Genomic DNA, 27,643 nt, shown 5'->3' on the forward strand with positions numbered 1-27,643 from the left:
CAGTAGATGTAGTGTACATGGATCTTAATAAGGCATTTGATAAAGTTCTCCATGTTTTGCTTATGCAGAAAGTAAGGAGGCATGGGATAGTGGGACATTTGGCCGGTTGGATAACGAACTGGCTAACCGATAGAAGTCAGAGAGTGGTGGTGGATGGCAAATATTCAGCCTGGAGCCCAGTTACCAGTGGCGTACTGCAGGGATCAGTTCTGGGTCCTCTGCTGTTTGTGATTTTCATTAATGACTTGGATGACGGAATTGAAGGGTGGGTCAGTAAACGTGCAGACGATACAAAGATCGGTGGAGTTGTGGATAGTGAGGAGGGCTGTTGTCGGCTGCAAAGAGACATACATAGGATGCAAAACTGGGCTGAGAAGTGGCAGATGGAGTTTAACCCTGAAAAGTGTGAGGTTGTCCATTTTGGAAGGACAAATATGAATGCGGAATACAGGGTTAACGGTAGGGTTCTTGGCAATGTGGAGGAGCAGAGAGATCTTGGGGTCTATGTTCATAGATCTTTGACAGTTGCCACTCAAGTGGATAGAGCTGTAAAGAAGGCCTATGGTGTGCTGGTGTTCATTAGCAGAGGGATTGAATTTAAGAGCCATGAGGTGATGATGCAGCTGTACAAAACCTTGGCAAGGCCACATTTGGAGTACTGTGCGCAGTTCTGGTCGCCTCATTTTAGGAAGGATGTGGAAGCTTTGGAAAAGGTGCAAAGGAGATTTACCAGGATGTTGTCTGGAATGGAGAGTAGGTCTTACGAGGAAAGGCTGAGGGTGCTAGGCCTTTTCTCATTAGAACGGAGAAGGATGAGGGGCGACTTGATAGAGGTTTATAAGTTGATCAGGGGAATAGATAGAGTAGACAGTCAGAGACTTTTTCCCCGGGTGGAACAAATCATTACAAGGGGACATAAATTTAAGGTGAATGGTGTAAGGTATAGGGGGGATGCCAGAGGTAGGATCTTTACCCAGAAAGTAGTGGGGGCATGGAATGCACTGCCTGTGGAAGTAGTTGAGTCGGAAACATTAGGGACCATCAAGCGGTACATGGATTACGGTAGAATGACGGGGTGAGATTAATTTGTTCTTAATCTAGGACAAATGTTTGGCACAACATTGTGGGCCGAAGGGCCTGTTCTGTGCTGTATGTTTCTATGTTCTAAGAACTAGGAGCAGATGTAGACATTTTTTTCTTTCGAGCCCTCTCCATCATTCAATATTACCATGGATGATCTCATGGAATCCCTACAGTCAAGGAGGCCATTCAACCCATCAAGTCTGCACCGACCCTCTGAAAGAGCAATCTACCTAGGCCCAATTCCCCACCCTATCCGCATAACCTCACCTGCACTTTGGACACTAAGGGGCAATTTAGCACGGCCAATCCACCTAGCCTGCACATCTTTGGACTGTAGGGGGAAACCGGAGCACCTAGAGGAAACCCATGCAGACATGGGAACAATCTGCAAACTCCACACAGTCACCCGAGGTCGGAATCGAACCTGCGTCCCTGGTACTGTGAGTCAGTAGTGCTCATCATGGTCTCAATGCTACTGCCCTGCCCATTCTCCATGACCCTTCAACCCATTACTAATTAAAAATCTGTCTAACCCCTCCTTAAATTTACTCATTGTCCCAGTATACACTGCACTCTGGGTTAGCGAATTCCTCAAATTCCCAACCCTTTGGGAGAAGTAGTTCCTCCTGATCTTGGTTTTAAATTTACTACCTCTTATCCTGAGACTATGACTTCTCATTCTAGAATGCCCGACAAGAGGAAGTATCCGTTCCATGTCTACTTTATCCATACTTTTTATCATTTTATATACCTCAATTTGATCTCCCCTCATTCTTCTAAACTTTAGAGTTTAGGCCTAGACTGCTTTCATCTCTGAAATCAATGTAGTGAACCTTCTCTGAGCTGTCTCTAATGTCTCTACATCTTTCCTCAAATAAGGGGACCAAAATTGAGCACAATACTCCAGGTGTGGTCTCATCAATGCCTTGTACAGTTGCAACAACACTTCCTTACCTTTACACTCTACTACTTTAGCTATAAATGCCACCATTCCATTCGCTTTCTTTATTACCTGCTGTACCTGTATGTTAGTTTTCTGTGACTCATGCACAAGGAGACCCAGATCCCTCTGCACCGGAGCACCACTATTCCTGTATCCTTTGATATCTTTAATATCTAGAAATCTATTTATCTCTATCTTGAATATACTCGATGGCTAAGCCTCCCCAGTCCTCTGGGATGGACAATTCAACACTCTTGAGAGAAATAACTTTGTCCTCATCTCAGTCCTAAATGGCCTACCGCTTATTCTGAGACTCTGTCCCCTGGTTCTAGACCTGCCAACAAGTGTTGGACATCAACACTTTCCAAACACTCACCCTTTAAGAAATACTCTACATTTTTGTTTTTCCTCCCGGAGTGGACAACTTAACATTTTACTACATTATATTCCATCTGCCCACTCAATCAGCCTGTCTAACGATCCTTGAAGCCCATTTGCACCCTCACCGCAATAAATATTCCGACTTAGTTTTGTGTCATCAGCAAACTTGGAAATAGTTCATTTAGCTGCCACATAAATATCAAATCATTGATATGGATTGTAAATAGCTGGGGCTTGTAGCTGCCTGGGTTGGCCACTTCCCGACTTTAAAATGGAGATCCGCTAAGAATGCAGGGAGAAATGGCCAAACGCAGGAAAACAAGCAGGTGCAAAATCTCCTGTATATTAGAACTTGCAGAAACCCAGACAGCACTGAAACTAACAACCATCTACATATTGATGAGCGATCCCCGGGAACAATTGGAAACATTTAAGATAATCGAGGCCAAGCCAGACTCCTCGGCACTAGCGGGAGCCAAGACAAAAGAAGGCCAACGGACACTTAGGAACCGCCCAGCGATCAGGGGACAGCCCCAGTATTGGGGAAATCAAATCAATTGGAACCAGATACGGGGACCACCCAAAAAAGGTGCGAAGCCCCTGGGGACTATAAAAGAGAGTCCCCAAGTTCAGTTCGATCTTCTTAGCAGGGTCTCTCAGCAGCTCGAAACAACTCTTGACCGTGACCTGCCTAGCAGCTGCACCAACCAAGTAAGTGTCCAGTCAACGCACGGTACGAGAAAGGCGCTCCTAACCATTAGACCATACCAGCTGGAAGCCTGCAGACTCAGAAGTGAACGAAAAGCCATTTGCTCCCCTGACCTGGTGGGCCAGTTTCCAAAGCTAAGTATTGGCCTTTTAGTGTTAGAAATAGTTTGGTGAGTAGTATTTTATGCATGAGTAGCGATTGACTGTGTATATAATAAATGTTTTTTGATTTGAACCTTACTAACTAGTGTATTGAGTTATTGATCAGCACTTGAACTTGAACCTTGTGGTGGTATCATAAAGATACCTGGTGACTCTAGAGCAAAGTGATTAAACAGAGCAAATTAAGTAAAGCACAATGAGCAACAGGCTCAAGCACTGTTCATTACAGTATCCCACTAGTCACAGCCTGCCAACCTGAGAATCACCTGTTTATTCCTACTATTTGTTTTCTGTCTGTTAACCAACTCTCAATCCATGCTTTATGTTACTGCCAAGCCCATGTGTTCTAATTTTGATTAAGCTTAGGGTCTTGACAGCTGACGTACGGCCTCCACTGATGGAGTAAATAAAATCCAGGAGGCTCAAGAGGTCAGTATTAGAGCAGCTTGGGGATCTCAGAGGGTTGTGAGACTGGGGAAGATAGCAGAAATAGGGAATGAGGAGACTGAAGAGGAATTTGAAAACGAGAATGAGAATTTTAAAATCGAGGAATTGCTTAAAAGGAAGCCGATGTATGCCAGAGAGCAGAGGGTAGATGGTTGTGTGAGGATTGGAGTGAGCAGCAGGCCTTTGGATGGCATCAGGTTAACAGAGAATACGCTGGAGGAGGCCAGCCCATCATGCATTGGATAAGTCAAATATAGAGGAAACAAAGGGCAAGCTAGGGGAGGAAAACAGTGAAGGTATCTCTGTGCGGAACGTTTTTATATTATTTAGGTGGTGATTGGGCAAAGAGGATTTTAAATAAGAGGTGTGATGGGTGGAGAAAATGAGGTGTCCAAAGAGGAGAAAGTGCCAGAGGGGTAAGTCATAGAAACCCTACAGTGCAGCGGGAGGTCATGTGGTCCATCGAGTCTGCACTGACCCTCCAACATAAAAGGACATAACAGGGCATGATATGGTGATAACAGCCATAATGCCAATCCAACGGTCTTGGGAAGGTGGCTATACAAATGACTAAAACTTGATACAAGATGGTTTTAGTTCACGGAAAAGCAACTAATGAGCAACTAGTAACTAACACAAACGCATCCAATCAAATCAATGAAGTTTATCTCTTGGCAATACCAAAATATATTGCTTCAGTAACTTTGTTATATTAAAATGATGGGAGAGTTACTGTTGCATTTTCACTGCAAAACATTAGATCCACCTATATTCCACTGCAAAACTGGAGCACACACTTAAGTGTATGGTTGAAGATGATGAAGATGATTGAAGGAGGCACTGAAATGAGACTCTATAAAGTCCAGAAAATAAAACAGACCCGATCAAAGAATAGAGGAAATCTCCTGGAGTTCCTGCTAGCATTTATCCTTTAATACTGGTTGTGGCTTATTAGCTATGTTGGGTAGGCCACATTGCCCTCAAGATCCAAAAAAACAAGCCCACACTTCCCAGCATTGTTTCGACAACCAGTTGCCAGGAGGGCAGAGGAAATGTTTCAGTGACGTCTTCAAAGTCACCTTCAAAACTGGAACATCCCCACGACCCGCCACAAACTGGAGAAGAAGCATCCACGAAGGTGCCACCCATTTCAAATGTCTCAGACAGGTCCAGGTAGAGACTAAGCGCAAACAGTTGAAGGTATGTTCCAAAATCCAAGCATCCCACCCACCCATCTCATCAAATACTACTTGCCCACTTGTGGCAGAGTACGCGGATGCAGCATTGGACGTTTTAAGTCACCTCAGGAGGCATAACCCGGGAGTGGAATAAAGTCATCCTCGGTCCCGGGGGACTGCCTAAGAAGATGAAGACGAATCTTTAACCAGCATCGCAACAAATTAATTAACTACTCATTCGACTCCTTGCTGTTTCCGAAACCTCGTGTGTAAATTTATTTCCAAGTTGCTCTATGTAACAACAGCGTATACATTTTATAAATAATTTATTGGCTGTGAAGGGTTTTAAAATATAGGAGATAGAAGCAGGCCCTTCAAGTCTGGTCTGCCATTCTCGGTGATCATGGTTGATCTTCTACCTCAACTTTACCTTCCCGCATTGCTTTCATATTCCTTAATACCTTGAGTGTTAAAAGTTCTACTGTTCTCGGTCTTCGTATCTGTTTTGAAATATCCCAAGGATTTGAAAAACATCATATAAATGCAAATAATTTTATTTCTTTATTTGATGCTTGGGCAGCATGATGGCATAGTGGTTAGCATTGCTGTATCACTGTGCCAGCGACCTGGGTTCATTTCGTGCCTTGGGTGACTGTGTGTGGACTTCAAAGTTCTCCCAGTGTCTGCATGGGACCTCTGGAAGCTCCGGTTTCCTCCCACAGTCCAAAAATGTCCAGGTTAGGTGGATTGGCCATGGTAAATTGCCCCTTAGTGTCCAAGGATGTGCGGGTTAAGTGGGGTTACTCGAGGGTTGTAGCCTGAGTAGGATGCTCTTTCGGCGGGCCGGTGCAGACACGATGGGCCGAATGGCCTCCATCTGCACTGTAGCGATTCTATGATTAATTTGCACTTAGAGTAGGGTCACTTGAATGAAAAGCACACACCGCTAATCTGCTGTTAATATGCTTTGGAACAATACAGCACCTAGCTCAAGTTTGCACCTTCTGTGTTTTTGCTTTGGGACCCATTTAAACTAAGCATTGATTTTGTACTCTTGACGTATAATGTAGCCTTAAGCTATTCTATTTGAGTGCTAGTCTGAGAGGAATACCTACAGTGTAGCTTCTTATTTGATGCAAGAAATCAATGATGTTGCTTCTTTTTGTGGTTGGCCTCTCCACAACATGTCTTCCTCAATGCTCTTGCTGTCAGGTTTCCTACATTAGCCTGTGAGCTCATTCACACTGAACACATACGTCTTTGTTGCAAATCAGATTATTTTATATGCCTTTTTCTAGTGCTTGCCTAAGTCTGGTGTCATGTTTCTGGTGATGCTAATGTTATCTACGCACCAACAATGAGTGAATGATTCTGACTCACCCAGGGTGCAAGGAGTTTTTAAAATGTAAGAAGGAGAAAAAATACCTTGAAAGTACAGGGAAACAAGTTTGCGTCATTGGCAAAATCTAAAACAGCATTTAATTTGGAAAACATAAACTGTAACATGATTTCTTCTTGTGTGGTTAATTTGCAGAATTTTCTTTGTATGACCTCAGAGGACAGGGGTCAAGATGCATGCATCTGTCCATTTGGTTTGTGCACAATCACTGGGGAGCTAACTCCAGGCTCACTAATGTCAAGTAATGACAGGAACGTCAATTCTGTTTTGAGCTTATCTTTCAAGGTAAGTAGTTTCTTTTGACCAGGTTCAAGTACCGGCAGTGCATTGCCTACAATCTGATCCTATGTTTTCCAGGCAAACGACAAAACCGTGGAAAATAAATTGTCCAAAATGACAAAACATTAAGGCTTGTTGGTTTTCTTCTGGCATAAGATTCGCTGCCAACACCCACTTCAACAATGCAGCCTTTCACGTTCTTGGGAGTTAGAAGTGCCAGATGCAGTTCTCAGTTTTGGATGATAGTGTAGGCTTTCATTGTCCTTGAAACCTACAGTAGGTCAGATAACCAGCTTCAGAGGTCTGATGGTGGTGGGGGGGGAAGTGGGCAGTTTCTGATGTGAGGCCAACAGCGCGGGTTCAATTCCGGTGTCAGCTGAGGTTATTCATGAAGACCACACCTTCTCAACCTTGCCCCTCGCCTGAGGTGTGGTGATCCTCAGGTTAAATCACCACCAGTCAGCTCTCCCCCTCAAAGAGGAAAGCAGCCAATGGCCCTTTAGGACTATGGTGACTTTACTTATTTGTAAGTGGAATTCATAAGAATAAAGGAAAACAAAGATTTATGGCGTCTTTATTTTGAAACAATGTAACACTGTAGTCTGGCACCAAAACAGCATGTTTTCATTACATGGAAGATAATTATGCTTTGTACAGCATGTACTGTCGATTTTTTTACATGGAATTATACTGAAAACTGCAAAGTATATTTTCATCCAGAAATCTAGTGCATCCTAAATGACAATTGCTCTTGAAAGGTCGCCCATATGACATCCATATTTCACCCATTTCATTCAGCTTTAATATGTATCTCATTTAACCTACCTCAAAGATAATGAACATCAAAACATATCAAGTTGTTTTGCGAATTAACATTTTAAGCACTTCCCTCGAATCACATGCCAGACTTTAAATGAATATTAATAGGAAACTTAATAAAATGTCAAGGATAAGTAACAACCTTTGGTGCTGATGAAACATGATGACAGCTCACTTAACATCATTTCCTATCCAAGTCACATTTTCATTGATTTATGGACAATACTTGAAGTGACGACCTATTTAGAACTGAAGTTTGTTGTCCTGCCAGTTTGTAGCAATCAATAAAAGAATTTAAAACAATGTTTCATTCAGGGTTTAATTTTTTTTAAGCCTATGGCTAAAACAAATGCTGAAATCATTAGGGCTGACTGATTATATAGATTTTCAGCATTGCAACACTGAACCTGATACAACTTTAGAGCAATAAATTAAATCTGGAAACATAAATAATAAACATCAACTAACATGAATTTAATCAATAAAAATCTCAACTTTATTCCAGCTTTCCAGTAGCCGTGTTGCTTTTTGTGCCACAGGATCCTTGTGTAACCCACAAAACAAATACTCATATAAATAACAGCAATTCTCAAAACAACTGGAGAATTAAAATCTACCTATTTATTTGGGATTACTTTAAACTCAAATTTCTTCTGCTTAGGTTTGCACCTATCTTTGTGATAAGGTTTACACATTCTCCCAAGCATAAACGTCAAGCCATCCAAAGTCCTGCTGCCCATGTCCTAATTTGCCTCAGTCCCAATCACCCATCACTGCTTCTTTCTCTGTCTCTCTCTCTCTGTCTCGCTCCCCCAGTCTCTGTCTGTCTGTCTGTCTCTGTCTGTCTATCTCTCTCTCTCTCTCTGTCTGTCTCTCTCTCTCTCTCTCGGGCAGCATTGTAGCACAAATGGCTAGCACTGTGGCTTCACAGCGCCAGGGTCCCAGGTTCGATTCCCCGCTGGGTCACTGTCTATGTGGAGTCTGCACGTTCTCCCCGTGTCTGTGTGGGTTTCCTCCGGGTGCTCCGGTTTCCTCCCACAGTCCAAAGACGTGCAGGTTAGGTGGATTGGCCATGATAAATTGCCCTTAGTGACCAAAAAGTTTAGGAGGGGTTATTGGGTTACGGGGATAGGGTGGAAGTGAGGGCTTCAGTGGGTCGGTGCAGACTCGATGGGCTGAATGGCCACATTGTGCACTGTATGTTCTCTGTGTCTCTCTCTCTCTGTCTGTCTGTCTTCTAGCTCTCTGTCTGTCTGTCTAGCTCTCTGGCTGTCTCTGTCTGTCTCTGTCTGTCTCTGTCTGTCTGTCTCTGTGTCTTTCTCTCTGTGTCTGTCTCGCTGTGTCTGTGTAATTCTCGCTGTGTCTGTCTCTCTCTCTGTCTGTCTCTCTCTCTCTGTCTGTCTCTCTCTCTCTGTCTGTCTCTCTCTCTCTGTCTGTCTCTCTCTCTGTCTGTCTCTCTCTCTCTCTCTCTCTCTCTGTCTGTCTCTCTCTCTGTCTGTCTCTCTCTCAACTGTTTTTGAAGTAGACGATGAACGGCCTCCATCTCTGGGCAAACCCCTCCAAAATCCCCCTCAAGGCAAACTTGATAATTTCCAATCTGAGGAATTCCACGAGGTCACTCACCGAAATCCCGGATTTCAGGCGCCCCAAATCTCTCTATTCCAACAAGATCCATCTCCGGGCTGCCAGGGAGGCAAGGGCCAAGACGTCGGCCTCTCTCACGCCCTGGACTCCCGGATCTTCCGATACTCCAAAGATTGTCACTTCTGAGCTCTGGACCACCTTCACCCTCAACACCTCAGACATCAGGTCAGCAATTGTGCTCCATAACTTTCCACACCCCTAGCCATGCTGTTCCAGGCTAAAATACTGGCATCTACCCGGCAATGTGGAAAATTGCCCAGGTGTGTCTTGTACACAAGAAACAGGACAAATCCAACCCAGCCAATTACTGCCCTATCAGTCTACTCTCCATCATCAGCAAAGTGATGGAAGGAGTCATAAACAGTGCTATCAAGCGGCACTAACTCAGCAATAACCTGCTCACGGACGCTCAGATTGGGTTCCGCCAGAGTCACTCAGCTCCTGACCTCATTGCAGCCTTGGTTCAAACATGGACAAAAAGATTTTGGTGCCTCTTTTTGCACCATTTTGAGTGATAACTGTGATGGAGATTATTTACAGCTGGGTTGGCAACTATATCCAATGAACAAAGTTGGTAAACACCTGCGGTGAGTCATCCCAATTTGTTTTATACTTAATATTCATCAGAAGGAAATCAAGAATGTACGTGAAATTTTATTGTCATGTATTTGAGCTGTGGCCTTATTGCCTTCCAGTTTCCCACCTGAATCTCCTCCCAGGTTCGTGACCCCTGCAGTGAGTTCTGCCTGTCTCTGATCTCATACTGTGGTCCAACTGTATAGCAGTATTCGTCATATTATTAATAATGATATGCCCTCCCATCTTTGAAATGAAATGAAAAGAAAATCGCTTATTGTGACGAGTAGGCTTCAATGAAGTTATTGTGAAAAGCCCCTAGTCGCCACATTCCGGTCCGGGGAGGCTGGTACGGGAATTGAACCGTGCTGCTGGCCTGCTTTAAAAGCCAGCGATTTAGCAGAGTGAGCTACTGGACTTTCAATCTGCACTGTGTTCTCATCTGGTAATACCGGTCTTGATTTTGGTTGCACACAAAATAAGGCACCTTGTGACTTTTCAGTTGTAAATTCTAGCCTCCTGGTGACAGTATGGAGCATATTTCCCATTCTATTACTATGGGCATGATTCTCCAGAAATATTTCTAAGTGTGTCTGCGAGCTTCCCGGCGCTCTGCCCAGCAAAGCAATTCAACATTAATTGGTCCACTTAACGAGGCCTCATGGGCATCTTGCCGCAAATGAAGGATCACCAGCTGATTCGCCGGGACCGCGCTCGCCAGCGTGTCTCCCCCCTCCCCCCCCGCTAACAAGGTCGAGAAACACTTAAGCTGCACGTGTTTAGCCAGCTTGCAATAATGGCGTCGAGGAGACCAGCCCCAGTATTCCCACAGGACGCTAACCTGGAAAGGCAGGTAGACGCCGCGTAGGCCAGGAGGGATCTCCTGTTCCCCTAAGGATCAGGAGAGTCAGCCAGAATTGCAGCCAATGTTGCCTAGGATGCGGTGGCAGCAGCTGTGAGCTCGAATGTGTGACCAAGAGGACCGGCTTACAGTATCGTAAGAAGGTCAACAACATATGAGTGAGCATGAGTGAGTAGACACCAACCGTGCCCACTCTCCAAAGGGAGCATCCATCCCCCAATTCCCCATGTGACTCCCAACCCTCTCTCCACCCCCTCCCCCTTCAATTCCCCCCCCCCCCACCCCCCAGCACTGTGAACCACCCGTGAGGCTAACAATGCCCCCTCTGTGTCTCCTCAGGAAAAGCTCTCCCCTAAACATCGGGAGAGGGCCAGACAATCGGAGGGATGCCGGTCTTGAAAATCCTCACCTCCTCCGAGGAGCGGGCCCTCGAGGTGACTGGGGTGGCCAAGGACAGATTAGTCACCCAGGCAGAGGCTGGCAAATGCTGCAGAGGTGGGGAACTACAGAGCACCACCTGGGCGACCTGCGAAATGTGAGTTATTATTCCCTTACTGACTAACGCATCCCTCCCATTGACCAAACGTCCATTCTGCCGCAGATCCTACAGCCGACGATGCCTGCCCATCCCAGGCAGCACCCTCTCCTGACTCCGATGAGAAGACCTCGGAGGAGAGCTCCAAGGATGCAACCATTATAGTCGCAGTACAGTGGTTATCCTCACCCTCCACCAGCGCAGATACACACACCTTGGTGGGATATGTTAGTGGTTAGGCTTCTGGGGCACAACTGGTGAGCAGCACACTGCTGATGATGCACATCAGGTGGAGGCAGGAAATCCCAGGCAGTTGGATCCCAGGACGCAGCTGGGTCCAAGGCTGATGCTGAGCCTCTGGTACAGAGGTATTTGGAGCTGACTGAGGTGATAGGGAGAACCTGGGACATTCAGAGGAAGATGTCAGTGTTACTCAAGCAGATCCATAGCCGCATGGAGTAATCCCAGTGGCTACAGGCACAGGGGATGGAGGTGGCAATGCCTGGCACCAAGGCCAACACTGCTAGGCTGGCAACTGCAGTGGAAAGGATGGTGCATGATGTCGGCACCATGAGTGAAGGTGTCCAAGGAGTGATGCAGTCGGTGACGGCCATGGCTGAGGGTCTCGGCAGAATGTCTGACTCGCTGAGGGATGTCACCATGCGACCTTGATGAGGTTCTGCAGGACATGTCCTACTCTTAGATGGGAATGGCTGAGCCGCTGCGGAGCTTGTCCCAGTCACAGGTGGGCATTGCCGAGCACTGCAGAGCATGTCCCAGTCACTGAGGAGCATCGCCGAGGGCCTCGATACGATGGTGCAGACTATGGGGAACCGCCAGGGCTGACAGAGCCAGGTGATGCAGGGACAGGCGAGCCTCGAACCAGCTGCCCCTCTCTGCCAAGCTGAACTCCAGGGTCCTATGGGTGTTCAGCAAGGAATCTGCAGAACTGTTTGTGACTTGTCCAAACCAGGATCTTTATTAATACACATGTGGTAAGGTAATGATCTGATACAGAGCAAATTATCATGGAGTTTCTTTATACTCCCCTGGAACTACCACTATGCATGACTGTCCGCATGTATGTCTTATAACCATCCCCTGATCTGCTCTCACTTATATCTGAGTGCCTTGTCACATGACCACAGTCTTGAGACCACATGGTAGATCTGTACCGCCACCTGCTGATTGGAGGTCGCACCACCAAATATCTACAATAATGTTTACCGGAATATCACCATAATGGGCACCGACCTGTAAAGGGGGGAGGGGGGGGGGGGCTGTGTGCCAACCCAGACCAATCCCATGGAGTAGCGACAGTGGCCATCAGCTCCCCCGAATTCCACGCCTCTGATGAGGCTGTGTTGCAAAGTTAGCACACGGGACAGGGCGGCACAGCTGTGCATGTCCTGCCGACAAGTCTGTCAGGGCCCTCCGGCCTCAGAGCACCAGAGGATGCCCACCCAGGGCATCGAAGGCCACGGGATGAGGTAAGCAGCTGGCTGCCTCCACCTCAGGTCTGCATCCTGGCAAAACACCTAGGTTGGGAGGTAAGATGTGGGGAGGGGGGTGGTGGGGTTGGGGCACCACCGGGAGAGTGGGGGATTGTAAAACACATTAAACATCTTTGTGCACAACCATTACGATGCCTCGCCATTTTCTTCCGCAATGCAGGCTGACCTCCGAACTCTTGGCCAATCTCTCCAACCCCCCCCCCCCCCCCCCCCCCCCCCCCCCACCCTGTGGCACCTACCCACCCGCCGGCTGTGGACATGACCCCGGAGCTGTATCCCATCCCCTGGATGTTCAAATGTTGGTTTCTGCATGTGTGGTGTTGCCTCCCACAATGTTCAAGCACAGTGTCCTGGCATCAAGGTGTGATTGGGATGCTAGGCAATAACTCCCACATGCAACATGGCCTGCCTACCCACAGGAATCTACTTGAGATGTGTGAAGTGCTCACTTAACCATGATTGCTAATTCCCTATCAGCAATAGCCTTCAGCTGCACAGCCAGAGGCCTTGGTAGTTGTTGGGGGTTATGGGTGATCAGTGGGGCAGATGGGCAGGGACAAGGGTTGCCCCCAGAACGGGTAAACAATCCAGGGGTTGGCATGGTGGTACCGTGAGCGGTTGCCCCCCCCGTTGCCCACCACCACCTCCCTCTCACCCTCCAACGGTGGCCCACCCCTGCGGAGGGTCTCCCACCTCCTACCCCTCACCGAGCACTGGGGTGGCAAGTCCAGCAGCTTGGGACTCTTTCCCTGTCAGCAAAGGTGGCTATTTCCCTCCTTGGCTCCCCACAGAAGCCTTTTCCACCAGGTTCACGTTTTTCAAAAGGTGTACTAATGGGCGCCAGAGTGAGCGTTGGCTGGGGAGGCCACCCAATGACAGGAGGCCGTTCGATATGGAAATTGGGCTTAAGTGGTGACAATAGGTTTCTCACCTTACCACAACGAGATCTCGATTTCACCTGCGGGATCTTGTTTTTGGCCTCTCCCGCTATTCACTAGCCTCGTTTCGCTTAATTGAGAGTGCAACGAGGCTGGAAGAATCCGCTCCATGCTCCATTCTTTCTTCTCAGGATAAGTCATCTTTTGACTTCCAAATAAAATAACTTAAAAAATCAAAAACTACATTGCATGATAATATATTGAAATTCATCAGTGTTTTATGTCTTCTTTAATATTTTTATTTGATGGCCTGACCCTTTCTCCAGAGCTTGAACGTCGGCTGTATAGTTCTACACTAGTTGAGAAAGCTTTCATTATATCGATCTAATCTGTGTATGCGCAATTGTTTGAATTTTTCAGACTGTAGAATCTGCATCAACTGGTGCAGAAAGGTGGATGGGTGTCTATCCTGTGATAATATAACAGTTTCACCGCTTTTTCAAAAATCTTCTAAAGACCTGGGAAATTAACTCTCATTGCTTTTATTTTAGACAAGTGATGAATTCATGGTAAGTATGTTCCAATAATGCTTTCCCACTACAAACGCCTGATAGAAAAACAGATTCAGCAATTGTGGACGCGACCAACTTTTTTGTCACGTGAGAAACCGAATAATAAGATGTTTGTCATTCTTTTCTTAAAAGAAAACAGATTTTTTTTAAAAGAGGAAGGATTTATGTTTTGAAAACTATTTTCATTGGTTGTATGAGGCCTAACAAGATTTATTATATAAAAACTTGCGGACTTCATACGCAATACTTCCAGCGTTTTATGATACATTTAAAAAAATGAAAATTTATGTTAATAAAAGACTGCATAATGTACAAACTCATTAATGGTTGCATGCACAGCAAGAAATGCTGCACCATCCGCCCATGATGTCTCTGGCCATTAATTTTACCAAGCAGAAAATTTAATTTCTTGAAGACGATAACATAAAAATAGGAAGCAGCAATTAGAAAAAGTTGTGATAGGGTTATCTAACTTATCAAATACACTGGAAGGGATGGGGGAAAGGGTATCAAAAAGGGTGAATGGCAATGTGGTGTTCTATTTGAATTCCTGTCCTGCTGAAGGGTACCCAGCTCTATTCCCAGCTATTATAAGATCATAAACATGCCTCTATTTTCAGACAGCAGAATTTATTTTGAAATAGTTCAGCTATTTCCAATTAAACCGCCTCAGGACCCATTTTTTGTTTCTTTTCTTGTCCCCTTACCACTGCCCGTTGTCATCCAGTGTCATCCCTTTCAGTAGTTCTTCTCTCCAGCTTTTCACAGACATTCACTTTTGTTCATTCCTCTGATCCCACTTTTCTGCCTCGATTGCTGAACAAAGTGGAGATGTCTACCTTTCTGCACTTTTGATGAAAGGTCATCGGTCTGAAATGTTAAACTTTGTTTCTTTCTTGACAGACACTTCAAGGCGTGCTGAGTTATTTCCAGCGCATTTTGCTTTTATTCCATATCACACAGTTTGCACAGTCAGCTATTCAACCATGACAGCCACACAAATTTCATAACATTCACTGATAAACTCCTTGCAGGGGAAGGTGACACACGACTGGATACACAGGTACTAATTGAAAGGATCCAGATATTCTGCAATTCCTGTGGAGGAGAAATAACATCTAAAATGGGAGGTACACCGCTTAGACCATGACTGAACAATGTCAGGAACCCTATTTGCATTCATTAGCATCTCATGCATGCTAATTAAAAGGCCCCCTCACTGATATTCAGTTCCATATGTTGGTCCATGGTTATGCTTGGCAGTGATTTCCCATTCCCTTCCGCAGTTCCCTGGCCAACCAGGAGACTTTCCGACTGGTACTGCCTGGCATAGGCATATTGGAAGGATATGATACCAACATGTTTAGCCAGATTATGAATACACTGTCCGTGCCCATCAAGTCCCAGAGTGGGACTCAAACCTGGCATTTCAGGTTCAGAGGCAGGGATGCTACCCACTGCGCCACAAGGTTTCCCTCACCGGCGTGTCAATAAACTGTGCTACACTTAAACAAGGGTAATTACAAAGTAATGAGGGTAGAGTTGGCTGGAGTGGACTGGGAAAGACGTTTAGCAGAAAAGACGGGTGATCAGCAATGGCAGACGTTCATGAAAATAGTTCATGTCTCACAACAAAGATATCTCCCAGTGAGGAAGAAGGAATCAACCATGGTTAACCAAGGAAGTTAAATATAATATTAAACTGAAACAAAACCCATATAATGTGGCAAAGATTAGTGGTAAGCCAGAGGATTGGGAAAGTTTTAAAAACCAACAAAGATGACCAAAAATAAACTATGAGGGTGAACTAGCAAATAACATTAAAAACAAATGGCAAGAGCCTCTTTAAATATATAAAAAGGAAGAGAGAGACCAAAGTGAATATGGGCCCCTTAGAGAGTAAGACTGGGGAAATAATAATGGGGAACCAGGAAATAGGAGTTAAATAAATACTTTGCATTAACTTTGCATCAGTCTTCATGGTAGAAGACTCTAATAATGTTCCAAATACTAAATAATCAAGGGACAAATTTTGGGGGGGGGGGGGAGAGAAAATAAATTCGATAACTATCACAACAGAAGAACTACTAGGCAACAAAGGCCGATAAGTCCCCTGAACCTGATGAGTTACATACCAGGATACTACCGAGATAGCAAATGCACTGCCAGTAATCTTACAAGAAACCTTAAATTATGGAAAAGACCCTGAGGACTGGAAAACTGCAAATGTAATATCCTTATTCAAAAAGGGAGGGAGACAAAAAAACAGGTAACTATCGGCCAGTTAGCTTGACATCTGTTATTGGTAAAATATTAGAGTCCATTATAAAGGGTGTAATAGAAATACAAAGGACCAGATTCTTCCACCCTTCCCACCACAAGATCGCCATTGGCGGGACGCACACCATATAAAGGTCCATTGCCATCGGGAGGGGATTTTTGGTTGCCAGGTGGCGCCGCTAGAGAATATCGCCCATAATATTATCAAGCAGAATCTGCATGACTTCCATGAAGGCAAAATAATGCCTGAACAATTTATTAGAATTCTATGAGGTAGAAACAAACATGATAGATAGAGGAGAACTAGTAGATGTAATACACTTGCATTTCCAAAAAACATTCAATAAGATAGCCCACAAACCACTACTTAATAAGATAAAAGCCCATGGTGTTGGGTGTAGTATATCAGCATGAATAGAGGATTGGCTCACTTATAGAAGACAAGATAAGAGGAGCATTTTCAGGATAAAAACCTGTAACTAGTGGAGTGCCAGCAGGCTCACCTTTGGGGGGGGCACATTTATTTATAATATACATGAATAACTTGGATGAGGGAAGTTAATGTACTATTGCCAAATTTATGGATGACACAAAAGTAGGTGGGAAGGCAAGTAACATGGATAGCACAGAGTCTACAGGGGGATATAGACAGGTTAAGTGAGTGGGCAAAAATTTGTGAGATGGAACACAATGTAGGAACTGTGAAGTTATGCACTTTGGAGTTGAATATTATTTAAATGGAGAAAGACCGCAGAAAACTTAAACACAGAGAGATTTTTTTAGGGGGGGGGGGGGATGGTTGTCGTGCAGAAATCACAAAAGACTGGCATGCAAGTTCAACAGGTAATAGGACAGGTAAGTGGAATGTTGACCTTCATTTCAAAGGGAATGGAGTATATAAATAGGGAAGCCTTACTGAAACGATACAAGGCACAAGTTAGACCACCCCTGGAATACTGTGAACAGTTTTGGTCCCCTTGTCCAAGCAAAGGTATATTGGCATTGGAGGCAGTCCACAGAAGGTCCACTAAGTTGGTCCCGGGTATGGAGGAAGTTTGGCAGGGTAGATGCTGAGAGGTTGCTTCCCTTGTGGGAGAGTCCAGGACTCGAGGGCATAATCTCAGAGTAAGCGGGTGCCCATTTAAGACAGAGGTGAGGATTTTCTTTTCCCAAAGAGTAATGAATCTGTGGAATTCTTTACAGCAAAGGGCTGGAAAGGTTGGGTCATTGACCACGTTCAAGGTTGAAATAAACAGATATTTAATCAGTAAGTGAATCAGGTTGTGGGGATATGAGTGGAAAATGGAGCTCAGAATGATCAGATCAGGGGCGGAATTCTCCGACGCCCCACAGGGTCGAGGAATCGCTCGGGGCCGGCGTAAATCTTGCCCCCGCCATTGCCGGACTTCTCCGCCACCCGGGAATCGGCGGGGTGGGAATCGCGCCCCACCGGTCGGCGGGCCCCCCGCGGCGATTCTCCGGCCCGCGATGGGTCGAAGTCCCGCCGCTGTCAGGCCTCTCTGCCAACGTGGTTTAAACCACCTCTGTGCCGGCGGGAGCAGGTGGCGCGAGCGGGCCCCGGGGTCCTGGGGGGGGGGGGGGGGGGGCACGGGGCGATCGGACCCCGGGGGGTGCCCCCACGGTGGGCTGGCCCACGATCGAGGCCCACCGATCGGCCGGCGGGCCTGTGCCGTGGGGGCACTCTTTTTATTCCGCCGCCACCACGGCCTCCACTATGGCGGAGGCGGAAGAGACCCCATCCCCCGCGCATGCGCCGGTGATGACGTCAGCGACTGCTGACGCTCTGACGCATGCACAGACTTTCAGCCAGCCCCGACGCCGGGCGGCGTGGCGCCAAAGGCCGTTGGCGCCAGTCGGTGGTGCGGGAGCCACTCCGGCGTGTACCTAGCCCCTAAAGGTGTGGAGAATTCCGCACCTTTGGAGAGGCCCGACGCCGGAGTGGTTGGCGCCATTCCGCTACGCCGCGACCCCTCGCCCCGCCGGGTAGGGGAGAATTCAGCCCCAGATCAGTCATAATCTCGTTGAATGGCAGCACAGACACAATGGGCCGAAAAACCTACTTCTGCTCCTATGTCCTTTGTTAAAGTCAGGAAGAGAACATTGGCAGCATTGATATGTTGGCTAATTGACATGAAAAGGAGTGGATCGATGAACGGTTGTTTTTCAGAGTGGAGGGAGGTATACATTGAGGATCCCCAGGGATCAGTAGATGGACAACTACTGTTCTTGGTCAATATTAATGACCTAGAATTGGGAGTGCAGAGTCCAAGCTCAAATTTGCAGATGACACTAATCTTGGACGTATTGTGAACTGTGATGATTTAAAGAGGATATTACATTGGTGGGTAGAGTAGATGGACGTGGCAGATTAAATTTAATGCACAGAACTGTGAAATGATAGATTTTGGTAGGAAACTAGGAGAGGAAACCTATAATAAAGGACATACGGGGAATGCAGGAACAGAGGAATCTGGAGTGGACACAAATGGTTGAAGGTGCAGGGCAGGTTGAGGATGTGGTTAATAAGTTGAGGGATGTGGTTAATAAGTTGAGGGATGTGGTTAATAAACTACATGGGATTCAGAACTTCATGAATAGAGGCGGAGAGTACAAGAGCAAGGAAGTTGCGGTAATCATTCATAAAACACTAGTTTGATCTCAACGGGAGTATTTTGTCCTATTCCGGGCACCACACAAGAAGAAGGATGTGCAGGTATTAGAGAAGATTTTAAAAAATTACCAAGAATTATTTTAGGGATGAGGGACTTCAGTTACATAGATAGACTGGCAAAATTGTTCTAAGGGGCTGTTCTCCTTAGGGAAGAGAATATGGAGCGAAAATCTGATAGAGGTGTTCAAAATTATGCAGGGTCTGGAAAGAATATATAGATAAAAATTGTTCTCGTTGATGAAGGGTTAGGAACCAATGGACACACATTTTAAATGAATAGGATTAGAGCCAAAAGTGATATGAGGGAAAACCTATTTTGCAGTGCATGTTCTGGATTTGAATTGTACTTCCTAACAATGTGGGAGAGGTAGATGTTACGAGAAGGAGATAATAGGACATTGGGTCCAGAATGGAATCAAAGGTGTAGTAGGCAATTTAGGGGTTAACAGACAGAGGGAAAAACTACTAGCACAAAGTCAGAGGGACACACCCATACTTGGTCTGAGCTACATTTTATCATTCAGTCTTAAACTTTTTAGTGGGAATACACAGGATGCCCTTGTTCAGCCAGAGTGATTCACCAGAGATCCATTGCCCTTTGGACACTCTTGTTTGACCAGATATTAGCCCATTACAGAGTCTGATGGCCTCTATATCTGTAAATAGCAGGTTAGTTGCATATCAATAGCATGGCTCTGTTCTTTTGTATAAATCATACAGCCAGGATAACAATGATGGGTTCAAGTCCTGACATCCCAGGAGAGAACCTTTGTTTGAGGAGCTGGGTAGAGCTCATAGAGAGAGAAAGAAACCTGTTTGTACAGATAGAGAAGAAGGATTTGACAAGTCATTAAAAAAGGTCATGAAAAGCTATCCCAGAGACAGATTTTTGAAAAGAGTTTTGAAGGAACTTCACGAACACTAGAAAAGATGCTTTGAAAATGCAAATGTCACCACTGCCTGCCTTGCAAGTGGAATGAGAACTGTATGTTCCTTTGACGGGCTGTTTAATGGGAACCCGTGTGTTAGGGCTAAGAAACTACATGTAACCTGTTATTGTTAGGGTTGAAGCTTAAAAGTTTAAATATTGTTTTTCTTTTGTTTTAATAAAGTTGTTTATAAAATAACCATGCCCTATTTCTTATGTTATCACTCCTGGAACTAATCAAACCTTCCGCACCGCTTTAAAACTTAAAAACATTATGGGCATGATTCTCCGGCCACGTTGCATTCAAGCAAGAGTACACCATGGCCTGACAATCCCAGGAGAGCGCTCCAGTGAGCCTCCCAACAGCTTCTGCGCCTCGCGGGATTTACCCAAGTCCCGCGGGATGTCTGAGTCGGAACTCCACTCCAAATGGGCGTGACCAAACACCGCTCCCGGAGGTCCGGCCTCCCCAGGGAGGCTGCAGCTGGGCACCAATCAGTGCTGGTCCACACAAACGTGGACCAGGTGGAATGGCACCCGGGGGAGGGGGGGGTCTCCTGAATCATCGGAGACACCTCGTGGTCAGGGTACGTGTAGGCTTGTCTCCTGGTCCACCCCTGAAATGCAGGCACCTTGGCAATGCTCAGCTGGCACTCTGGCACTGCCACCCTGGCACTGCCAAGGTGTCGGATGGCACTATCAAGCTGCAAGGAGTACTGCCTGAGGGCCAGGGTGACATGCAAGGGTGCACGAGTGTCATGGCGGCACTGCCAAGGCCGGGGGAGAGCGGGGCCATGCCCATGAAATTAGGGTGGAGGTCGGGGGTTTGAAGTGTGGGGGAGTGCGGGGCAGGTAAGTCGGGGCCTCAGAGAGGTTGGGGGATGATGGGTGGGGCCTGAAGAGAGGATACCCAGGGACCCCATAGCAGGGTGTCCTCACTTAAGGGTGTGGGGTATGTCCTTGCGTGTGTGGGGTGATATTGCCCATGGGTGGGTGTGTGGGGGCCCCACAACTCACTTAGAGATTGGGGCACCCTTTCAAAATGGAAGCCCGATCACTGACTTCAGCTCTCCAGTGTTAAAACAGAATTCAAAGTGTGGGCTCAACCTGTGAGAAACTCCCCAGGGCCCACAAAAGTGACTAAGTGTCACTGAATAGCGGTGGGGAACTCCCCGGCAGATCCGGTGGGAAACTCCCTGAAAAACCGGCCACAAATTAACTTAGAAATGTTTTGGGAGAATCATGCCCTATGGTTCTGGTCCAGTATCTGAACCACTGTTGAGAGCTGAGCAGGCGTCCATAATGTGGTGATATCCCAATGGACCATCTCACAGTTAGATGGTGTGAGACCTCCATCCAGGAAGTGGAGGTACAGGCACACCATGCGTATCAAGGTGATAATAAACATTCTATGACGCTGTTAATTTTTTGAGGCTTCGTCCACTCAACTTCTAGATGTATAACTTGGACAGCCAAACCTTTAACTCCTAATGAAACTTTCCCATGTTGGAGTTTGAAGGTTATTTCAGTTATTACCAGTACACATTTGTGGACCAGTACTAAATGGCACCCTGCTGATGTCAAGATCCAAATCACACCGGGCGGAGTGAGTCGGGTGACTCACGAACAGCCTGGCGCTCGTGCAAACCCCGATTCGTTGCTCTCGTGCAAATCATCCGTTGAGCCCGGTTCCAGACCAGGCACTGAATTACTCTCATCATTTAATATTTTAAAATGTATATATATATATATATATTTTTAAGAGATTTTTGGAAACACACACACAGACACACAGCACAATCATGGGCGCTTCACCCTCCCCACAACACAATTATCACACCCTCCACCTTCCCCACAGCACAATTATCGCGCGCTCCCCGGCTCCCCACAATCACCAGGTGCTCCCTCCTCCCCACAGTCATTGGGGGTTCTTCACCGTGTCCCGGACCCCCCCACAGCACAATTATCGCACACTCCCCCCTCCCCACAGAACAATTGTCACACGTTCCCCCCTCCCCACAACACAATCATCGCGCGCTCCCCCTCTCCACAGCACAATCACTAGGCGCTCCGCCCTCCCCACAGCACAGTCATTGGGGGCTCTCTCCCCTCCCCACAAAACAATCACAGGCCCCCCCACTCCCCACAGCACAATCATTGCATGCTCCCCCCCTCCCCACAGCACAGTCATTGGGGGCTCTCCCCCCTCCCCACAGCACAGTCATTGGGGGCTCTCCCCCCACCCCACAAAACAATCACAGGCCCCCCCACTCCCCACAGCACAATCATTGCATGCTCCCCCCCTCCCCACAGCACAGTCATTGGGGGCTCTTCCCCCTCCCCACAGCACAGTCATTGGGGGCTCTTCCCCCTCCCCACAGCACAGTCATTGAGTGCTCCCCCTCCCACAGCACAATCATTGCATGCTCCCCCCCTCCCCACAGCACAGTCATTGGGGGCTCTTCCCCCTCCCCACAGCACAGTCATTGAGTGCTCCCCCCCACCACACAATCATCGAAGGCTCTACCCCTGTCCCTGAGCAACCCCCCCCACAGCAAAATCATCAAGAGCTCCCCAGCCCCCCAGCAGAATCATTGGGGACTCCTCCCCCTCCGCACGACACAATCATCATCTGCACAATCATCAGGGCCACTCTCGGCCCCATGGCTGACGACGAACACGGGCTCAAAATCACCCCCATGGTTTTAGATATTTCTGAAAGGGCTGCTTGTTTCAAGCAGCAAGAATTCTGGGGCCAAATCAAAATAAAATTTAACGTCTCAAAATGTATTTCTGGATGCCCTGCATAGCTTATATACTCAAATGCAAATTACAGCTAGGATCAAAAATCAGACAGCACAGAAGGAAGCCATTTGAAAATGAAATGAAAAATGAAACGAAAATCGTTTATTGTCACAAGTAGGCTTCAAATGAAGTTACTGTGAAAAGCCCCTAGTCGCCACATTCCGGCACCTGTTCAGAGAGGCTGTTACGGGAATTGAATCGTGCTGCTGGCCTGCCTTGGTCTGCTTTCAAAGCCAGCGATTTAGCTCTGTGCTAAACAGCCCCATTTGAGCCATTGTGCCTGTGCTAGCCCTCAGAGAGCTACCAATTAATCTCAGTTCTCCTTGTTCTTGCCCCAGAGCTCTCCAAATTTCTTCCTTTTAATTATTTATCCAATTCCCTTTTGAAAGTTACTACAGAATCTACTTTCACCGTACTTTCAGGCACGCATTCCAAATCATTACAGCAGGCTGAGTAAAATAAGATTCTCCTCATTTTGCCACCTCCATCATGGTGTGTTGACTATTTTGCACGTTCCTCTTCGTGAGAGGAATGGATCTAAAGTGTCTTCTTAAGATGTTTCCGACCAAAGGTTAAAAGAAGGTTTTTTATCCCCCCAACACACAAATGGGGCCAATTTTATTTTTATAAGGTTATTGCTCTCTTGACCGCACAATTGATCCATTTGATGCAAAAAAACTTTGTATTAATTTACTTTATAGAACAAATTGATCAGGATCTAAATCGAACATAAAAAAGGAGTTTCAACGACACGGTATTTAATAAAAATCCCAGTTGCCTCTCTACAGCGGGTCAAAGTAAGGAATGTCTTTGGGGGGAATGGAACACACCACCTTTTCAGTATGTTGGAACATTCTGAACATTCAGCCCCTCAAGCTCAATTGATATTAAAAAGGAGGATGTGCTGGAAATTTTGAAAAGCATCAGGATAGATAAATACCCTGGGCCTGATGGGGTATACCCAAGGTTACTATGGGAAGCAAGGGAGGAGATTGCTGCGCCGTTGGCGATGATCTTTGTGTCCTCACTCTCCACTGGAGTAGTACCAGATGATTGGAGGGAGGCGAATATTGTTTTTCTGTTTAAGATAGGGAAATCCCTGGGAATTACAGACCCATCAGTCTTATATCTGTGGGTGAGCAAAATGTTGGAGAGGATTCTGAGAGATAGGATTTATGATTATTTAGAAAAACATGGTTTGATTAAAGATAGTCAGCATGGCTTTGTGAGGGGCAGGTCATGCCCCACAAGCCTCATTGAATTCTTTGAGGATGCGACGAGACACATTGATGAAGGTCGGGCAATGGATGTGTGGTATTGGATTTCAGTAAGGCATTTGATAAGGTTTCCCATGGTAGGCTCATTCAGAAAGTTAAGGGGCATGGGATACAGGGAAATTTGGCTGTCTGGATACAGAATTGGCTGGCCGAAAGAAGACAGCAAGTGGTAGTGGATGGAAAGTATTCCGCTTGGAGATGGGTGACCAGTGGTGTCCTGCAGGGATCTGTTCTGGGACCTCTGCTCTTTGTGGTTTTTATAAATGACTTGGATGAGGAAGTGGAAGGGTGGGTTAGTAAGTTTGCCGATGACACGAAGGTTGGTGGAGTTGTAGATAGTGTTGAGGGCTGTTGTAGGTCACAACAGGACATTGACAGGATGCAGAGCTGGGCTGAGAAGTGTTAGATAGAGTGCAACCTAAATAAATGTGAAATGATTCATTTTGGAAGGTCGAATTTGAATGCTTAATACAAGGTTAAAGGCAAGATTCTTGGAAGTGTGGAGGAACAGAGGGATCTTGGAGTCCACGTACATAGATCACTCAAAGTTGTCACCCAGGTTGATAGGGTTGTTAATAAGGCGTATGGTGTGTTGGCTTTCATTAACAAGGGGATTGAGTTTAAGAGCCGCAAGGTTTTGCTGCAGCTTTATAAAACCCTTGTTAGACTACACTTGGAATATTGTGTCCAGTTCTCGTCGCCTCATTATAGGAAGGATATGGATGCTTTGGAGAGGGTGCAGACGATATTTACCAGGATGCTGCCTGGACTGGAGGGCATGTCTTATGAAGAAAGGTTGAGTGAGCTAGGGCTTTTCTCACTGGAGCGAAGAAGGAAGAGAGGTGACTTGATAGAGGTGTACAAGGTGATGAGAGGCATGGATAGAATGGATAGCCAGAGGACTTTTCTCCAGGGCAGAAATGGCTGTCATGAGGGGACATCATTTTAAGGTGATTGGAGGAACGTATAGGGGAGATGTCAGAGGTAGGTTCTTTACACAGAGAGTGGCGGGCGCATGGAACGCATTGCCAGCAGAGGTGGTGGAGTTAGAGTCATTAGGGACATTTAAGCGACTCTTGGACCAGCACATGGGCAGCAGTAAATTGTAGGTTAGGTTGATCTTAGATTAGGATAAATGGTCGGCGAAACATCGTGGGCCGAAGGGCCTGTGCTGTAATGTTCTATGTTGTATGTTCTCCATTCACTTGCATCATGGCTACTCTGTATCTTAAATCAATACACTTCCCTTTGTTCCATATTCATTGATATCCTCAGTTAATAAAAATATTTGGGGTGCAGTTTTAAAATTACAATTGCCCTAGCATGGGGGGAGAATTCCACATTTCCACTGGTCCTTGTGTGAAAATAGGGTTTCCTGATTTCACTCCTAACTCTAATGTTAAGATTGTGCCCACTCATCTAGATTCTCTCCACCAATGGAAATACTTTCCCTGTACTGAGTGTCTTTATTATTTTAATCAATCCATAAAATCACTGCTGAAGCTTCAAAGGTCAAGGGTTGCAAGTCAGGTTGGTGTGAGCATCAAGCAGGTACAGTAGTTTATCCAACCTGCACTTTAATCCCGATATGCGTCTTTTTATTTATAAGATTACTTCTCAGCATGTCTCATTTACTTACACAGAATTTTCTGGCCCCATCCTGTGCAATTAAGCAGCACCGTACTGCCGTATAGATTTTATAAACAACAGAAAACCATTAAATCTTTCATACTATTTTTAAATACTTAATTGAGCAGAAATGCAAAACTCGGAAAAAGTGTAGGATTTGCAGGACAATTTAATATTCACTACAATCATGAATAAATAATAGCCTGCTGACAGAAATGTTCATTTACAGATTTTTAAAAGGGCTAAATGATGATATTTATAGCAACACTTGATTTGCTTACAGGAAATTTAAGTTCTCAACATATTGCCTCATAGATTCGTTTAAAAAATGTAGGTGCTTTATTCCCATGTATACAGATAACCTATCATCAGGTTGAATAGCAGCATAGAACTAACTAATTTATACACAGGAACTCAAATTGGCTCAAATTAAAAAGCAATTTCCGTTAGATACTTTATTTTTCTATATTTGTTGAGTTAAACCAAATGAGGTATTGGGAAACAAATGTTTGCAATATAAATAAAATGCGCACTACTAATTGTATTTGTTCCGGGGCTGTCAGTGCCACTGCCAAGGCCAGCATTTGTTGCCCAACCCTGTTTGCCCTTGAAAATATTCGGATAGCAAAATCGTGTTCTTTCTTTTGTATTCATTAAAAGGTGACAGTGCTGGTGAATCAAACACGCATCAAGGTTGTCATTAAAAAGAAGCATCGATCAGTTCAAAAGTACAGGTCAGGTGGAACGGAACATCCTACACTCTGCCCAAATTTAGAAGAGTTCCTTGCAGTATTCAATTTTATTTTGTCTCTTTGCAACTCATCCATTAAACAACCATTTTGAATAAAACAATAAATCTATGCTGGATTGCAGGCAAGTTTATGCTTTAGCCCGCAGATTTAATAAAAGTGATTTATAATTAAGAATGCCTGAATTCTCTTCGGGTAGGATCCGATGTGCAGGATTGTTATATTTACTGTACATGCATTTAAGATTGAAGATAGGAATTGGTGGAATACTTGTAACCCACTGCAAAACCCTCGTTCTCAAGGTTTAATTACTTGTCAAATTTAAACAAATCCAAATTTCACAGTTCGAGTACTTTGCTGGAATCGATAATACTGATGGCCTTTATGCCAAACAATGGCCGTGAAACAGTTTTGAAATATTGGAAAATAATAATAATCACCACCTCTTTCTTTAAATTAAATACTTATTTTACCTAAACAAGCACGGCAACAGAAAATGTAACTCATTGACTCTCACTGAGGCTACTTCCAACCATTTCACCGCTGTGTTGTTTTTTTTAAAGTTTGTGGCTGTAGCTAAATAAAAATTATAGCTGAAATCTTCTATTGATCAGTAATACAAAAGGCAATTTGTTTACTGGGGAAGACAACTTACATTCTCAGTTGTTCCAGTGATTACATGAAGACCATCATATGTGGATTTGATGTACATTCCCTAGCAAAGGGGAGAGACAAAGAAAGAGAAAAATAAATATATCCCATACTTCCATATGTACTTATTTACTGATCTACTGCAGGGAAGAGAAGTCACGTTAAATCAATTTTAAAACAATAAAGAGAGTTTGGATTAAATTTTGACAAATATAATTCCAAAAATAATCCACTTACAAATAGCATATCTCAAGTGGAATAGTTTTGTTATGACTGACCATACCTTATATCCTAACTTTAATGCCATTTAATTCACCTCTACTGTCTTACTAACAGTGCTATTAACAATCAGTTCATGTAGATGTTGCAGTTTTAACTATTAACATCACAGATACATGGACAGCAGTTACAATATTTCAATACTTTGACGTGTACATTAAGAAAAGGATTAGTAAGGCTTTGATCTCTATTATGTACTCTCAAGGGTGAAATTCTCAAGACTTGAATTTTTTAAAGCATTTAAATTGCACTCCTCAGTCTACCCCAGCAAGGGCTGAATAGGGAGCAAAATGGCCTGCCTCTCTTTTGTAGACCGGAAGGAGTCCACACAAGTTGTTAAATGAAACAAACTTTTATTTTGATAAACTTTTAC

General features: G+C 45.3%; 1 protein-coding gene across 1 annotated transcript in view; it reads right to left on the reverse strand.

The window, feature by feature from the left end:
* The window catches only part of cnksr2a (connector enhancer of kinase suppressor of Ras 2a), a 709,037-nt gene that overhangs the window by 340,236 nt on the left and 341,158 nt on the right, over nucleotides 1-27,643 (reverse strand). Inside the window, exon 7 of the mRNA XM_038802429.1 lies at nucleotides 26,996-27,055. Within this exon, the coding sequence (XP_038658357.1) occupies nucleotides 26,996-27,055 (60 nt within the window). The remainder of the gene's footprint in view (nucleotides 1-26,995; nucleotides 27,056-27,643) is intronic.

Source organism: Scyliorhinus canicula, chromosome 7 (genome assembly GCF_902713615.1).
Source record: "Scyliorhinus canicula chromosome 7, sScyCan1.1, whole genome shotgun sequence".
Classification (NCBI taxonomy): Eukaryota; Metazoa; Chordata; class Chondrichthyes; order Carcharhiniformes; family Scyliorhinidae; genus Scyliorhinus; species Scyliorhinus canicula.